This window comes from Electrona antarctica (assembly GCF_951216825.1).
Source record: "Electrona antarctica genome assembly, chromosome: 21".
Taxonomy (NCBI): Eukaryota; Metazoa; Chordata; class Actinopteri; order Myctophiformes; family Myctophidae; genus Electrona; species Electrona antarctica.
Window position 1 is genome coordinate 34,424,996 of NC_136802.1, and position 17,747 is coordinate 34,442,742.

General features: G+C 46.4%; 1 protein-coding gene across 1 annotated transcript in view; it reads right to left on the reverse strand.

Moving 5' to 3' along the window:
- The window catches only part of afap1 (actin filament associated protein 1), an 82,193-nt gene that overhangs the window by 40,725 nt on the left and 23,721 nt on the right, over positions 1-17,747 (reverse strand). The window contains 3 exon segments of the mRNA XM_079491547.1: positions 6,201-6,407; positions 8,210-8,424; positions 9,138-9,246. Coding sequence (XP_079347673.1) covers positions 6,201-6,407; positions 8,210-8,424; positions 9,138-9,246 — 531 coding nt within the window.

Consider the following 17,747-nt stretch of genomic DNA (forward strand, 5'->3'; position numbering starts at 1 on the left):
ATGCAGTTTGCAAAATGCAGTTTGCAACAGGTCTAAATAAAAATCACACCTGTGTGAACTGAGTGGTGCAACTACCACCCCCCCCCCCCCCCCCCCCCCCCTCTCTCTCTCTCTCTCTCTCTCTCTCTCTCTCATTAGCAGGCAACAGTGCAGCACTATCTCTCTCTCTCTGTTTATGGCACAACAGCGCCACTTTTGCCCCTACTGGTACTCATAGTCACACATGAGTCACACACAAACATAGGTTAACACCAGGGCTCCAGCGTGCGACCTATTAGGTCGCATATGCGATTTAATTTATTAAGGGTGATACTTAAAATGTAATGAGGTCGCACAGGTGCGACTTGCTGGAATGATGAGTGGAGGGGGAAAAAAACATCCCGCAGTGCTTGCCCGTTCCATTGATTGAAAACATTGGACGTTCGCCTGACGCCCAGTGTTCAAAGAACGATCATTCACAAAAAACCCACAAATAAGCCCTTCAGACTTGGATGGTCAGAGCGGCGCGATTACATACAAAGTCAATTCAAAGACGAGAATTGCGCAAACGGGCGCGGGCGTGGTAATGGAGATATTGTACAAATTGTCACTTTATTAATCCAAATCCAAATCCATATTTCAAGTACGTTATACCTTTGTAGTACATTTGGATGACAATACTTTGTACTTTTGTACTTTCACTCAAGTGAATTCCAGACTTTTACATGTACAAAAAGGTATTTTTTGCATTGCAGTATCAATACTTTTACAGTAAGTACCACCACAGAGTATGACCACATAACCGTCCATCCATCGCTGGGGAGTGCCAGCTCTACAAACCAAGGCGAGAGTGGTGTGTGGACTGTGGACTGTGGACTGCGTGCGGTCTGGGCTGGGGAGGTGTTGATGAGACACACAGCTCCTCATAAAAAAAATACACTACACTGCTGATGGAGAAGTTGTTTATTTTAACCCATTTTGGGCGGAAACCCCCTTTTGGTGTTTTAACTAAGCATTATGTTATACTTTAGCTATTGAAAAATAGCAGATCTACAAGCTCATAGCGCGCCACCGAGTGGCGCGCTACGAGCTTGTAGATCTGCTATTTTAGAAAAATCGTGAAAATCTGGCGCAAATCTTTGAATATATATTCTTTCAACACGAACGTTTTTAATTCAAATCTTTGCTTCTGGATGGCCAATTACATATATTTCTGGGGGTCCTTGACATGAAAATGTTTGAGAACCACTGATATAGAAACATAGGGTTTTTCAGAAAACGGTCAGGATTTAGAAGACATTCGTCCTCAGGTCTAAATGGGTTAATTGCTTTTTGGAAGCTATTTCTGACTGGGAGGGAGGGAGGGAGGGAGGGAGGGAGGGAGCGGCTGGAGGACTTCAACACACAATCCTCAAAACCGCCTGATTATGCATCCCACCAGTGTTCTAGGGAGGCCCCTCTGTGATTGACAGTTCCTTTCCCCTCCATCAGGCGCCCCGGCTGACCAGGGGGAGGCAGTTTAGAGACCAGGATTACTGCATGGTTTTTGTGAGGGTTCCTACCCTAGCCCATTTTGGGGCGGGAACCCCTTTTGGTGTTAGCATTATGTTATGCTTTAGCTATTGAAAAATAGCAGATCCACAAGCTCATAGCGCGCCACCGAGTGGCGCGCTACGAGCTTGTGGGTCTGCTATTTTTGAAAAATCGAAGAACGACTGACATAGAAACATAGCTTTTTCAGAAAACTGTCAGGATGAAGAAGACATTTTTAGAATCTGATCTCAGGTCAAAATGGGCTAGGGGACACTAGGGGGAGAACATGCAAACTCCACAGTCCGCATAGAAAGGCCCTTCTGCCAACCCCACCTACGTTATGGGCACTGATGAGGCCCACAGCGTCCCCAGCGGGGAATCGAACCTGCGGGACCTTCGAGCTGTGAAGCGAGGAAGGTCTTGTTCTTGTCGAGGAATTCTAAAACGCCAGCAAAAACACTGCAATCCAAATATGTAATGAACTACAGACCACAGCGAAAACCTCCCTCGGAGAGTCAGTTACAAGGAAAACACAGGGGCCAAAAAGATGAATTCATATTCATGCGTCTTACGGGTGATTCGGGGTGAATGCCTTCAATACATTCTGAACGACAGACGGTAGCACTAAAATACACAGGGACCTTTTTACCGAGACGGATTCGTCGGATACTTCTTGGAATGAACACGCAACTCGATAAAAGTGTTCAAAACGCGGACTGTTCTGCCAGAGGAAAAGCTGGACCACACGCACGGTCGCACGCACGGTCACGCGCATGCACGCACGCACGCAAGACACACACACACACACACACACACACACACACACACACACACACACACACACACCACACACACACACAAACCTTATTGCCTCCATACCTTCGTGGGGAGAGGAAGGGGGGGGGGGGGGGGGGGGTGTTCTAGGACAGATTCCAAGAAAGAGAGAGAGAGAGAGAGAGAGAGAGAGAGAGAGAGGGATGGGGGGGGGGGCAAGATGAAAGAAAGACAAAGATATTGTAGAAGTCACCATGAGAGAAAAAATAACAGCGGGTCATATTGAAGAGGGGAGGAGGGGAGATGCATAGAGGAGGAGGACTGAAGAGGGGAGGAGGGAGATGCATAGAGGAGGAGGAGGACTGGAGAGGGGAGGAAGGGAGATGCATAGAGGAGGAGGAGGAACTGAACTGTTGGACGGCGTTGGGGGAGAATGAGGTAAGGACACGATATGGACATGTCTGTTTCCATAAACACCACGCCATTATAACACACACAGCTAGCGCTCTGCTAGAGACATTAGCTAGTCAGCTCTCTGGAGGACCTTGAGGAGTACTCCCCTCTCCTCCACTCTCCTCCCCACTCCTGTCCTCTCCTCCCCTCCACTCTCCTGTCCTCCCCTCTCCTATCCACTCTCCTCCCCTCCACTCTCCTCCCCTCCACTCCTCTCCTCTCCCCTCCCCTCCCCACTCCTCCCCACTCCTCTCCTCCCCACTCCTCTCCTCCCCACTCCTCCCCTCCCCTTCCCTCCCCTCTCCTCTCATCCCCACTGCTCTCCTCCCCTCCCCTATACACGCGATTGGCATTGAATGATAAGGCTGGGTATATTGCCAATAACCTCACGATTGATACGCATCACGACACAGAGGCCACGATACGATATGTATCACAATATGCGTTGTCCTACTAAATGTATAACGTTTTTTGAGCGGTGCTAAGCGCTCACAATAAAGGCCTTGTGTGTAGGTCTGTCTGTCTGACCTATTGACCGCTGCGCACACATACACAGGCCAGGAAGGAGGGGTCATTACAACCCTTGTGCTTAAGTCAACAACTGTGCTTGACTCCAAGGCACCACGCACGCACACGCACACACACTATAACAATAAAAGTATTGTTATCGATATGGTTCGAATCGTACGATACAATATGATTATCGGCAAGGAATGCGATACGATTATTGCCATATCGATTAAGTGAACCCACCCATAGTGAATGAGATAAGGCCCTATACTTCAACATGCAAGAGTGTCACACAAAAGTAGCAGATCTACAAGGTCGTAGATCTGCTATTTTCACTATACCTGGAGATGTTTTCCAAGTAATACTAAACAAAGAACCAGAGGCCTGCAGGCAAAGACCTGAAGGTTCTTCGTGAGTGAAAGCGAGTCGTTCTGAGGTGCCGGCTGGCACCACAGAAAGCTACACACAGACAGAGAGAGAGAGACCCCGAACCCCCAAAAAAAGAAAATCCCCCTCCACCGTCCGTTTGATGTCGGCAGGGTACGTTTTCTTTTGAGGTTGCGGTTGACTTGATCGGGTCCCGGAGAGACAGATCAGAGAGAGATAGAGAGAGAGAGAGAGAGAGAGAGAGAGAGAGAGAGAGAGATCAGAGAGGAAAAGGGGAAGGCAGAAGAAAAAAAAGTATGTGAGGGAAAGAAAAAAGAAAACATAAGAGGGATCAAGGAAAGATAATGAACCAAAACATCTCATAAGATCCTATCAAAACACATCAGAAAACACCTGCTCGCTGCCAACAGCCACCGCTCGCTCGCTCGCATGATGTCAGAAAAAGGCAAGGACACGGCCAAGCTGAACTTAAAAGGGTTTACGCTCACGTCTAATTTTAACTCTCTGACAAACGTCCTCGGTTTGCCGATTTCGGCGACCTTTCAACGTGAGCCGCGGATAAATAAAACAAAATCCCTGGTGAGTCATGCAGTGTTGTGCATGAGCCTTTTACTGTGTTTGACAGTTCCACAATGAAAACCTCCACATCAGTCACGCCTTTCAACTTGACAGACATGTTTTTTATTTTGTAGTAGACAGGGCTGCAACTATCAGTTATGTTCTTAGCAATTCATACTATCAACAAATTTTTTCATTTGTCTAATAGTCTAGGGGTTCTCAACGTTTTTGGCCGGGGACCCCCGGAGATGCTTTGGCAGTGTCTCGGGACCCCTGCCCCGCCCCCTCCCGACCCCCAATATAAATTGACTGCTACAATAACCTTAATAATAGAGACAATACACCATAAATAAATACTGAAACCAGATAATCATTAGGGAAGGTGTATATGTGTACTATATGTAAACTCTTCATTTCCATTTTCCAGCCATTCAGTTGCAAACAAAATAATTTGGGGACCCCCCAAAATAATTTGGCGACCTCCAGAGGGGTCGCGACCCACGGGTTGAGAACCCCTGTAATAGTCGACAAGTGTCAACCAATAGTGCTATGCCTTGCTTCGAGATAGCAGTATTAGGGCCAGACAATCTAAGCTAAAAAGGGGTGTGACCCAAATTGACTATCCTGATCACAACGTCCAGAAGAGTGGTCAAGGCAGTGACCCTCAGGGTTCCTTGAGGGGGTTTAATTTGTACACTGTCAATTATTGGGGTCCTTGAAATCAAAACATTCGACAAGCGCACATCCAGAGGGACGGTCGCACTGTGAGCCTAGGCTGTGATTGGCTAGAATGGTTGTCAAATCTAGGCTGAACGGCACAGTGTTTTCTACAAAGCAAAGGGACTTAACCCATTTTGACCTGGGAACGATTGTAAAAATGTCTTCTACATCCTGACAGTATTCTGAAAAAGCTATGTTTCTATGTCAGTCATTCTTCGATTTTTCAAAAATAGCAGACCTACAAGCTCGTACGTAGCGCGCCGAGATCTGCTATTTTTCAATAGCTAAAGCATAACATAATGCTAACACCAAAAGGGGTTCCCACCCAAAAATGGGTTAAACGTATTATGTCTTGCGATGATTTAACCCTTTCCAAAGTGCACCTGATTCCAGTTGGACATGCGTAATTGCAGACCCACGCATCGCTCCTATTATTCTTCTATTTTGATGTATTGAGGCTCTGTTTTGAATTTAAAGGGATATATTTCACTTTAAAAAAAATGGTCATTTTATCATCTACCCAGGCGTTTGTGAACACAGACAGTTTCCACCACTGCATTCACCATGCCCTCCCTCCTCCAGGGGTCAAAAAACTATTTGAACATTTCGACAACCTGCAGCCAGCCACGTGTTCGCTCAGGGGAACGTCTCAGCACCGTTTCAGTCTGATTCCACAGCAGCACATCTGTGGCTGTTTTAAACCGCATCGTGCCTTTCTCCTGTTGTAAAACTAGTCCTTAAATCTACTGCTGGACCTGTTCTGCTCCTCTCGGCCGTGACGACAACATGCGTCTAGTTGTATCTGGTTACCCGTTTGACGGTGTCTCAAAGTGGGGTTCCCCCTAAAAAAATGAGCTATAGCATATCAACCCATGTACTCAAATACTAGGGTATATAGCATGTACCCTACATCAATTTGACAAGCTCACAGCGTGCCACAATGCGGCACGTTTTCTAAAGAAATGAGAATAAATGATGAAATCTTCTTTTCTGGGAGTCCCTGCTGGCACTAAACCTTCTCAGATGGAGGTCTGCGGCCAAACAACACGGGCGCTCAGGTCAGTGAACCAACAGGATCCACCGGATGTTTTCGCCGGCACACGCCCCTCTAGACCAGGGGTGCATGGGTAACTTTGATGATGCAGAGGGCCACTAGAATTGTTTCCAAACTATGAGCGCTATGAGCTTGTAGATCTGCTATTTTTCAATGGTTAAAGCATAACATAACGCTTAAAACACCAAAAAGGCGTTTCCCGTCCGAAAAACCGATGCCCGTCTGAAGGCACCTTTTCCACGCCGTTCCACCGCCTTACCTTCAGCCACTCGTCGGCCTGCTCCTGGCTCTGCACGGCCAGCACCAGGGCGTCCGCCCCCTGGTGGACGATCTTCAGCTCGTGCCTCTTCTTCTTGCCGTCCTTGGGCACGTGCGTGATGCTGCAGCCCGACAGGCACAGCTCCATCTGGGGGTCCTTGTCTTTGGACGACTTGTAGCACTGGAGGAGGAGGAGGAGGAGGAGGAGGAGGAGGAGGAGGAGGAGGAGAAAGAGCAGAGAGGAATGGGTTTTTGTTGTGTTTTAGTCAAAGATTGCGAAAATCGGTGTGTAAGTTTGCATGTTCTTCCCCGTGTCCCCTAGGGTAATGCACCCTCACAAAAAAAACGTGGCAGTGGCCTGGGCCATGGCTCAGTGGTCCAGGCACCTTGGCTGGTAATCCAGTCTGGCAGTGTGCCGCGGGTTCGACTCCCGATCCCGACAGCCTTTACTACATGTCTTCCCCCCATCTCTCTCCCCATTTCCTGTCAGCCTACTGTCTGTCCCTCCATACAAAATATAAAATAAAGGCAAAAACAAAAAAAAACGTGGCAGTAATCCTGGTCTCTATACTGCCTCCACCTGGCCAGCCGGAGCGCCTGATGGAGGGGAAAGGAACACGTTATTCCTTCCAGGCGCAACGTCCAACCTGTCAGGTGAAAAGAAGCAGCTTGGACTCAAGCATTGAAGGAAGCATGAGGTCAGTCTGTTGCTCTCCCCAGGTTGGCAGAGGGAGTGCAGCGCTCAGGATTACATTAGATAATTGACACTGGGTGAAAAAATGGGTTGCAAAAATCATGGGAAAAATTTGCAAAAGTAAAAAAAAAAAAAAAAAAAAACTGGGAAACTCTATAAAGTAGTTCTGAGTAGTTCATCCTATTATTTTCAATCAATTGACCCGTTGTGAGCTTTGCACAGAATACATGCAGTAGGTCGATTGCGTTGTCTTGAACAGTTGCCTACTGGTGATTATCGGTTTATTTTCATTGGAATCCGCTATCAAGAGGGAGTGTTGGGCAGGTGAGTCAGTAGGATGCTTGAAATGTACTGTAATTCTGCAAACTGTTAATAAATATTTCAATCAATCAATCAATACAACAGCAATGACAACACACAGTGTGTGGGGAGGAATCAAATGGCCTGATCGTTTCATAGCCAATACTGGTCAGCATCTTGGCCACGTCCAAATGTTTTTATGTAGCTGCAGCCGAGTTGATTTCCCCCAAGTTCTTTGTTTTGGCAACTGTCGCCCCATCATCTTTATCCAATCAGATGATTTGTTATTTGGGTTATTATTCTTTCACGGGTTACAAGATCTACTAGCAGCCAAGAAGAGCATGATAAATCAATTGGCCAGCTGGAAAAAAAAACACACAACAGATAATTAAACGGGGATGAAATCGTATATAAAGCAGATTTTTCTGTTCGTTTACCAGTTCACAACAAATCTAACACACCTATCGTTAATCAGATTATCTGCAGCTGTGATGCCTGCTATGTTTTTAATCTGCTGTGGTTTTTAAACTTAACTGTAAAGCAAGGACAGAACAACCAGTCAGTATAGTGTTTCATGCCCCTAAAATTTGCCAGATTTTCAAAATGTTCAAAATAGCAGATGTACAAAATGTTCAAAATTGCACAGATTTTTTTTCCTTCTTCAAAATATCAGATCTAACCAGTCAAGCTCTCCATATTTGAACTTTTTATGTTTCTTGTGAATGACTACCTAGTGGGTAGTAAGCTTGTAGATCCACTATTTCATTCACCATTACATTTTTTGGAATAATGATTAAATGTGTCAGTTACTTATTTGTCATATATCCCCTGTGCAATTTCCAATTTGCGAACAGAAATGCAAATTGTAACGTTCCAATGTTCAATGGGGGAAAAAAAACACAATTAAATCGTTTATCGCAATTATTTGTGTGACAATTAATCGTCAACTTAAATTCATAATGGTGCCAAAAGAAACTACTCCAACCTACCAGCAGCTTGTTGTCCTTGATGACACACAGCAGCTTGGTCCACTGGCCGAAGCGCTTCTTGCGCAGCAGGAAGGCGCAGATGCGCGCGTCCTTCACCAGGTGCATGGACGCCTCCTCGCTAGGCCACTGGTGACGCATCTTCTGGCCGCCCTTGCCGTCCTCCTCCTCCTCGTCATAGGACTCGTACGAGCTGCTCATGGCGTCTGAGTCGTAGTCTAGATGACGGAGGAGAGGTGGGACCGTAATCGTTATTACGAAACAAACGGGAATGACTCGGAAACACAACTGCCATGTGCAACAAGCTGTTGTAGTGCACGTTTTCGTTCGTTTCCGACGTTCTTTTGTCGGTGCACTCACTGTGTTTTGTTATGGCTTTTTGCTTTTTGTTTTTGTTATGGCTTTCCTCTAGCTACTATTGTCTGTGTTCACACAGACCCTCAAAGCTGGGTAGCGCCCCTCAAAAAATAAAGCAAAAAGGGGTATTTATTAAATGTAGTATGTCATATCATAAAATTAAATATTCAATTGTTTTTGGTATATATTTTCTTTTTCACAGAATCAAAGGTCATGATTCGCCAGGATCCTCGATGACTTGACTTCTATAGGCTTAACCCATTCTGGGCGGGAACCCCTTTTGGTGTTAGCATTATGTTAAGCTTTAGCTATTGAAAAATAGCAGATCTACAAGCTCATAGCGCGCCACCGAGTGGCGCGCTATGAACTTGTAGATTTGCTATTTTTGAAAAATCGAAGAACCAGTGACATAGAAACATAGCTTTTTCAGAAAACTGTCAGGATGTAGAAGACATGGGTCAAAATGGGTTAAAATAGTTGATAAAAAATATCACATTTTTGTAACTCTCTACGGGGGAACCAGAAAACCTGCCGTGCCCTGCTATTTGCAGCGCATACTGTATATGTGACTCACTGGAGGTGATGTACTCTGGAGCTTTGCCTGGACTCAGGGGCACCGCCTCCTCGTAGTAACCCTCTGGAAGGGACGTGCTGGGGAGGGGAGGGGGGCCGCTGTTTGGGGGCTGGAGGGAGGGAGAGAGAGAGAGAGAGATAGACTTAGTCACAATGATCACACATTCGTCTAATCGCAATTTGAGATAATCGTCTCAAATAGCCTTAATATTAGAGAAAATATATCATAAATGAATACTGAAACCAGATATCATTAAGGAAAGTTTATGCATGTACTATGTGTACTATGTAAACTCTTCCTTTCCATTTTCCAGCCATTCAGTTGCAAAAAATAGTTTTTTTTTTATAATTTGGGGACCCCCCAAACTATTTTGGCGACCCCCGTAGGGGTCGCGACCCACAGGTCCCCTGGTTCTCAACCCGTTTTTCGCGTCATATGCCGCGAAAAATGGTAAATAAAAAGTGCTCTCAAAATCAACACTGGTCCCGGTGGTATGTGAAACGTCTTGTCACATCATCTGAAGTCCTCTCATCTCACAAGGTCACATGATGTCAACCTGCTACGCAGCCACAAGGTCACATGATGTCAACAGCAGAGAGCGTTGGTTTCAATCGGCGCATCACAGTCCAGACGATGGAACAGGAGGTCCACTCGGCACTGAACCGTGGAGGCTAAACTAGGACAGTCAAGTACTGTCTGTTTTTCCACTTAAGAGACTGGAGAGAGAGAGAGAGAGAGAGAGAGAGAGAGAGAGAGAGAGAGAGATAGAGAGAGAGAGAGAGAGAGAGAGAGAGAGAGAACCATTGTACAATGCTCTAACCCACCCCGAGTTACAGTTACCCCCAAAGCCATGCTACAGTACATCCTACCGGGTAAACTCCTTTACTTAGCTGACTTGTACTTAGCTGACTACTCAGTGCTCAGTAGTGCTCAATATAGTGTGCATCTGCCGGGGTCAATACATGGGGTCATACTACAAACAGACAGAGTTGCACTCTAAACATACAGACATATGTACATAGAGAGACACATTGCCCTTCATTGGAGCGGTGTGAGCCTCAAACTGAGCATGAGCTCAGTTTGAGGCTCTCTCCATGGTAGGCAGAGAGAGAGTAGCACCCAGGATCACAGCTTAGGGCTACTGTAGGTCAGGGGTTCCCAAACTGTGGTGCGTGCACCCCTTGTGGTGTGCGAACGTCCTCTAGGGGGTGCGTGACATGAAAAGGGTAATGGCGGTTTTTACTGTAATTTAGCACAAACGGCAAAATCTGGTAAAACAGTGTTGTAAGGAGATAGAGCAGCTGCGGGAGTATACAACAGCTGCATGTCTCTCAGTGCAGTGACATTCTGTGATTATTTGCAATAATCGTATAAAAGAAATATCATTTTCGGGCCAAATACAACGAGCCAAATTAGTTTGGGGACCGCTGGCTTAGGCAATTTGCACTGGGTGAAAAAAATGGGTTACAACATTGTCGGATAAAATGTACCCTATTAAGACCTGGAACACATCTTTAACCATTATTTTATACTTTAGCTATTGGAAAAATAGCAGATCTACAAGCTCATAGTGATGAGCTTGTAGAACTGCTATTTAGAAAAATCGTGAACACGTGTGCAAATGGAATATATATTCTTTCACATCAAACGTTTTTAACTCATACCATTGCTTCTGGGGTGGGGGGTCCCCGGAACAACATATTTTCAAATGAGGGTCGGCGGCCAATTGCATATTAATCTTGGGCGTCCGAGACATTAAATAGTTTGAGAACCACTGATATAGAAACGTAGGTTTTTCAGAAAACCGTCATGAATTAGAAGATATTTGTAGAATCTGGTCTCTGGGTATATAAGAAGAGAAAGGTTGTACTTATTGGCGCGGTGCGGTAACAGGCCCTGAGCTGCAGCCAGCCAGCGGAGCCCCGGAGGGGGATCAGCTAGGCCAGGCTGACGTGATGCGTGTTGGCTCGCGCCGTAGCGCTGTAGCGCAGCGCGTCCCTGACATACCGCCTATTAAAGTAACATAATTGCGGCAATAAACATCGTATCCCCCCATAATCACACAGCGCGTGGAATTAGAACGTCTCACTGCCGAGCGCCGCGCTGTTGCGATTCCAGCATTTCCAGGAACGAACGGCCTCTGCCCAGTGTGCGTGTGTGTGTGTTTGCATGCGTGCGTGTATTCTTTATCACATTTTGGGCGGGAACCCCTTTTGGTGTTAGCATTATGTTATGCTTTAGCTATTGAAAAATAGCAGATCTACAAGCTCATAGACCTACGAGCTTGTAGGTCTGCTATTTTTGAAAAATCGAAGAACCACTGACATAGAAACATAGCTTTTTCAGAAAACTGTCAGGATTTAGAAGACATTTTTAGAATCTGATCTCAGGTCAAAATGGGTTATTACTATACTTGTGAGTGAGGGCCAAATATCAGCCAGAAGTATAGCAGAAGATGACATACACAAAGGGAGATGCAGGTTGTTGTATGGTGAGAAAGCATTTGGGGAGTTTAGACTTTTTCAAATGGAGGAAAAAGACTCAGGTTTAGGATTAGGATTAGGCCTGTAGAGGTTAGGCTTAAAGGAGCATTCAGTGATTTGGGTGATTTGGAAAACCACCCAGTCCGCCCCGGTAACAAAATGTGCACATGCACGCTCTACAGTGGGGGGACACGCGACAGGCCAACAGCATGTGCACCAAGGCCCGCCCCCACTCGATCATGATTGGAGGAAGGCTTTGACCTTCATCCTGATTGGATGAAGGTTTTGCCACCCGCCACCAAAACTGAAACTAGGGTTTTTTGACCCCAGGACTGGGGACAGGGAGGAACTCCTTATATGGTCAGCACACTCTATAGTAGGGAGGATTATCCAGAAAAAAAGAAAAAATAAGTGATATTTGAATTAAGTCAAATCACTGAATATACCTTTAAGGGTTGCAGAGTAACCAAGTGCACTCGAGCACAGTTCAGAGGTGTTTGTACTTTACTTTAGCGTTTCCAATAAAAAATGTACTCCACTACATCTCAAAGAGGCCATTATTGTACATTTACACCACTGCAATTAGTTGAAAACTTACTATAGTTACTTTGATTTTGAGTGAGTGAGTGAGTGAATGAGTGAGTGAGTGAGCGTGCGTACAAGCTCACACCGTGTGTGTGCATGCGTGCGTGCGTGCGTGTGCGCGAGAGAGAGGCAGAGAGCGTTCCTGATCAGGACTCATATCTTGGCCATCAAATTTCACTGGCTTGCCTGCGCCTGCGGCAAATGAATACTAACTATTGTTTCCAAAAGAAATATGCTTTACATAATTATAATTTATAACGCTCATTACTCTCATTTCGCTCCTTGTAACAAGGGCTCACGTGTGTGTGTGTGTGTGTGTGTGTGTGTGTGTGTGTGTGTGTGTGTGTGTGTGTGTGTGTGTGTGTGTGTGTGTGGGTGTGCGCGCGCGTGTGCGTGTGTGGGGCAAAGCCTCAAAGTATGTGTCAAACTGCGGCGAGCCGTTAAACGACCTCCTTGCGCCGTCATAACTCATCAAAAAGGTTTTTAACGACGCGCTTTCGCCGCTCGCCTCCACTTAGCTCCTCTCGCAAACTGCTACGCGACCGAGCCATTATTCTATATGACCACTGCTTCCAATTCACAACTCATTTTCGTTATTTTATTATTATTATTTTTTGTCTTGCCCTCATGGAAACTTCCTCTTTGATTTCTTGCATTTTTTGAACATTTTATTTGGCGGTGGCTGGCGCCATTCTTTCCCCCCCGTTGCGGGGCGGATATTTTAATAGCTTGAGTTATACTTGTGTCGGTATCTCGTGGCCCGGGAAATAGACGATCTACAAGCTCACAGTGCGGCGCAGGGCGACGCACTGTGAGCTTGCAGATCAGCTATTTCCAGAGGCGCGCGCGCGCAACACCGACCAAAGTACAAATGAGGCTTAGCGAAGGAGCCGCGCCGCGCGGGCTGTGAAACCCAGGCGCCACGGGTCATTGGTCGCAGCTCACCCAATCAGGCGTCGCTCGTCGAGGGGAGATGCCGGCGGGGCGTCGTCGTTGATTCGTTGCCGCGGCGACCGTGGAACATGAAAGGGCTTCGGCTAAAAGTGGACGTTGAAACCGTTGGCTTTTTCCAAGAACGTCCAAACTCCCCATGCGTCACTGTCGTTGGAGTTATGAACGGGCAATAAATAGGGATACAGTAAAACTAACTATTACACATTCAGAAATCAGTGGGTCTGGTATGTGGGTCACACGCACGCACGCACGCACGCAGGTTCTAAGGTCCTGTGGGGACAGAAACCTATGTGTTGAGTTGATTTAAAAAGACCAAAATCAAATGGTGCGTTTATGAATTGCATGTATGACAAAAAACAGATTTTATCTGCGGGATCAGAAACACACTTAGTTCTTAAGCCCTGCTGTCATTAAACACAAACGCACGCGCACGCACACGGGGGGAAAAAAGACTTGACTGGGACTTTGAGAAAAACTGGGTCAAGGTGCTTTTTGCAAGACAGCTTTGGAAAGGTTTTCTTCTTCTCCAACTATTCTGGCAGCTGCGCATTTATTCTTCCAAGGCTGACGGCCTACTAGACAGAACCCGAAAGCGAGCCGTCCGCCCCCAGTGCGTACTGTACTGTACTGTACTGTACTGTACTGTACTGTACTGTACTGTACTGTACTGTACTGTACTGTACTGTACTGTACTGTACTGTACTGTACGTAAGGTAAGCCCCGTCTGCTACTGCCGGCACGTTCGAACAATCACAGCCAATTCCGGCTCTCATTGGGGGCTCAGCTTTGGGTCCGCTCGCCGAAGCCATGAGTTCCCAAAGGCCCCTTTTCCACCGCGGTTGAACCGGTATACGCTTCTTTTTTTCCCGCCTACCGTAGTTTCCTGACCATAAAGCGCACCTGAATATAAGCCGCACCAGCTAAATTTAGGGAAAAAAATAAATGTGTACACATACAAGCCGCACTGGACTATAAGCCGCATAGAGGCCATAGCCGGCCATAGAGATGGATTTAGAAGGTCCCCTAGTGGCCGTTAGCTGTAAAAATCCATAGATTAGCCGCCCAGGGTTCAAAGCATGGGGAAAAAAGTAGCGGCTTATTGTCCGGAAATTACGGTAATATTGAACCAGAGTGTTTCCACCGAAAACAAACATAAAAGTTGGTTCGGGAACTGGAACCAAAAAATGGCCGCCGGTTCCGTGAACGCACCAGGGTTCCAAGAATCTAGAACGGAACCAGTTCTAGAACTGAAGGTTATTTTTTGGTGGAAAAGGGTCCAAAGTGGGGTACAGGTAATAATTACATATTTACAGCATAATTCCAGCATCACAATCATTTTAAACACGTCTGCCGTTCCATGCTCACTCGCTGTCACTCTCTCTTCATCTGCCCAATAACTTTCCATTAGCAACCCACTTGCTTTGTTAACCCCCTGGTTCATATTTTGTCATACAGCAAAAATAACAGCTGATCTCCAAGGTCACTAATAGGAGGCGAATCATGTTTGGAGAGCTTGTAGATCTGGTACTTCTGTACCGTGCACTCTTCGCTTTCCTAATGCCTCGTCTGACTCCACATCTCTCTCTCTCTCTCTCTCTCTCTCTCTCTATAAGTCAAGTTCGTCAGAGAGGGGGTCCAGACCCAGGCAGAGCCTTATCATGTATCCTCGGGGTGGGAGGGAGGGAGGGAGCGAGGTGGTGAAATAATTTCTTGGCACAGGTAGTGTGCAGAGCCGCTATGCACTTTTGTTCATAAATTAACGTCTTAATACTTGACCATACTACAGCGTCACAGAAAATCATCAAAAGTGGCAGAACTACAAGCTCAAAATATCCGCTGCCAACCCACCCATCCACCATAGTAGTATCTCCCTAGCGGTACCGGACCCCCTGTGTTGAAGACCCCTGCTTTACGGTACTGTATATACGCGCTGGAGAATGGACATGTGATCCCACTGCTCTGCTATGCGATGACTCAACGCTACGAGGGGCAGAGGCCAGCGGAGCATACGCGGCAGGCGTACAAGTACGCACACACACACACACACACACACACACACACACACACACACACACACACACACACACACACACACACACACACACACACACACACACACACACACACACACACACACACACACACACACACACACACACGCGCGCGCACACGCACGCGCGCCAAAAAGCTTGTGCATTTCCAGCGGGCGGACGACATGTCCAGATCAATTAGAGAGCCGCTCCGCAAAGAGCAGAGAGTATTGTTGGGTCGTTCCACATTCCGCCCGCGCTGCCGTCCATAAACAAAACGGGCCTGTAATCACGCCGGCGATGTGCACTGCAGCTGTGAGCGGCTCTGGCCCCTGGCGGGAACGCTCCGCTCGCCATCTGTTCCACACGCCTCAACAAGAACCGCTTGTGTCCCCTCCATCCGTCTGTCCGTCCGTCTGTCTGTCTGTCCGTCTGTCCGCGGTGTCGTTTTGGACCGGCGCACATGACCTGACCCCTCCCTGCCCTCGGGTCAAGTGGTGGACACAGTAACAAAAGTATACATTGACTTAAACTTAAGTACTTAAGTACTCATATTGTGCAGTTTAAGGGAGTGTTTCTTTTTTCATTCCTTCTTTTTTTTTAGAGCAAGGCTTGACCTCGGTCTTGGACACTCCTATGGTGTGGTCTGTGCTGGTCTTTGGCAGAGGTGGAAAAATAACGTTTTACGGAAGTAAAAGTATACTCTAAATACTGCAATATAGAAATACTTCTACTAAAGTACCAAAGGTAATAGTACTCATTGTGTCCCATTTCAAGTTTTCAAATGTAGCCGATCTACAAGCTCCTTATCGGCTATTTTCAAATGGCAGAAATGATTATAGGGTTACTGTATGTTTTGGAATAATAATAAAACTACTAAGTAACTAGGCTATACTAACTAAAGTTTTAAAATATATGCAGTATAAAAGTATAAAAGTATTGGAAATTGGAAATACTCAAGTAAAGTACAAAGTTACAAACACATCAAAGTTAGCCAGAGTTGGCGTGTGCGAGCAGGTCCGTTTCTGGCCCTGTGCGTAGGAGGCCTGTCTGACATTGTGGCGCACTGGTTCCCAAACCGTTTCATGTCAAGAACCCCCAAAATGACACTCATTAGCCCGCGGACCCCCATTTGAACATATATGCTAAGGTTTTGACGGCTCTAGCAGTGATTTTCAACCATTGTCATTTATTCCTATTATAAAATCAATGTTATTGGACCCGTTAGGGTCCATTTGGTTCCTGAAAACAAGCCCCAAAAGAAGCTACAAGAGCACTGTAAACCAATTATGCACCGGCTGTTAAAAAAATAGCCAGTCTACAAGCTGTGTGTGCTTGATCTGTTTTTCTCACAATGTCAAAATCGCAAATTATTATATGTGTGGGGACATTTTGGCATAGTAATACAAGTATGCACGCACGCACGCACGCACGCACGCACGCACGCGCGCGCACACGCACATGCACACGCACACGCACACACACACAGGAGTTACGGGGTTGAGGTCAGGGTAAGGTAAAGCCATGTGAATTAGTTCAAAATGAATGCCAGACTGTAGCAAAAGATAAAAACACAGTGTGTCGGTAGAGTGGGAGGGGTGGGGGGGGGGTAAGTAGTTCCACCCATCAGCCTCAGGGGGGGGTTGACCTGCGCTGGCACCGACCATGGGCCTGCTTTCTGTCCTCACATGGTCTCGCCGTGCGCCTCAGTTATACGACTCCATCTGCTACTGTTTTCTGTCCCGTGCACGCTGCTGCCGCGTCCACCTGGCTTTCATGTCCAGCTACATGGCTGCCATCCCAAAGTTTCTTTCTCGCACTTAAATGACCGATTTTATTTGCGCTCCGTTTACATGACCGTTTACTCGTACGTCGTTTATCTGTCGTCGGCGTCGTGCAGGCCCAGGGCTTCGACGTTTTTTCAGGCCCAGGGCCCCCTTAACCCATTTTGACCTGAGATCAGATTCTAAAAATGTCTTCTACGTCCTGACAGTTTTCTGAAAAAGCTATGTTTCTATGTCAGTCGATTAAAAAAAAATAGCAGACCTACAAGCTCGTAGCGCGCCACTCGGTGGCGCGCTACGAGCTTGTGGGTCTGCTATTTTTCAATAGCTAAAGCATAACATAATGCTAACACCAAAAGGGGTTCCCGCCCAAAATGGGTCAACTGAGAGAGAGATGAAGCACGGACCGCCACTACAAATTGTGTCGCACATTCACGGCTTCCTAGACTTGTTTGACAGCACTACCATCAGTGCAATATGACTTCCCGTCATAGGCCAGCCAAGTCTATGGACTTTTAATGTGTGTTTAGGGCAGTTATGATTAAATTGTTTTGCCCGCCAAGTCTATGGACTTTAATGTTATAGTTTAGGGCAGTAAATATCTACGTAAGACATCACCTCGCCGATATAAATACATATTGTGATTAATTGATTTCATTTTTCAACAGACATGAGAACATCAACATGGCCCCCCAAAAAATCTGGGTCGCCCCTCACTTCACATGAGTGTGATGTTTTGTAATCACATAACACAGACACTGCAGAGAGTGTAGT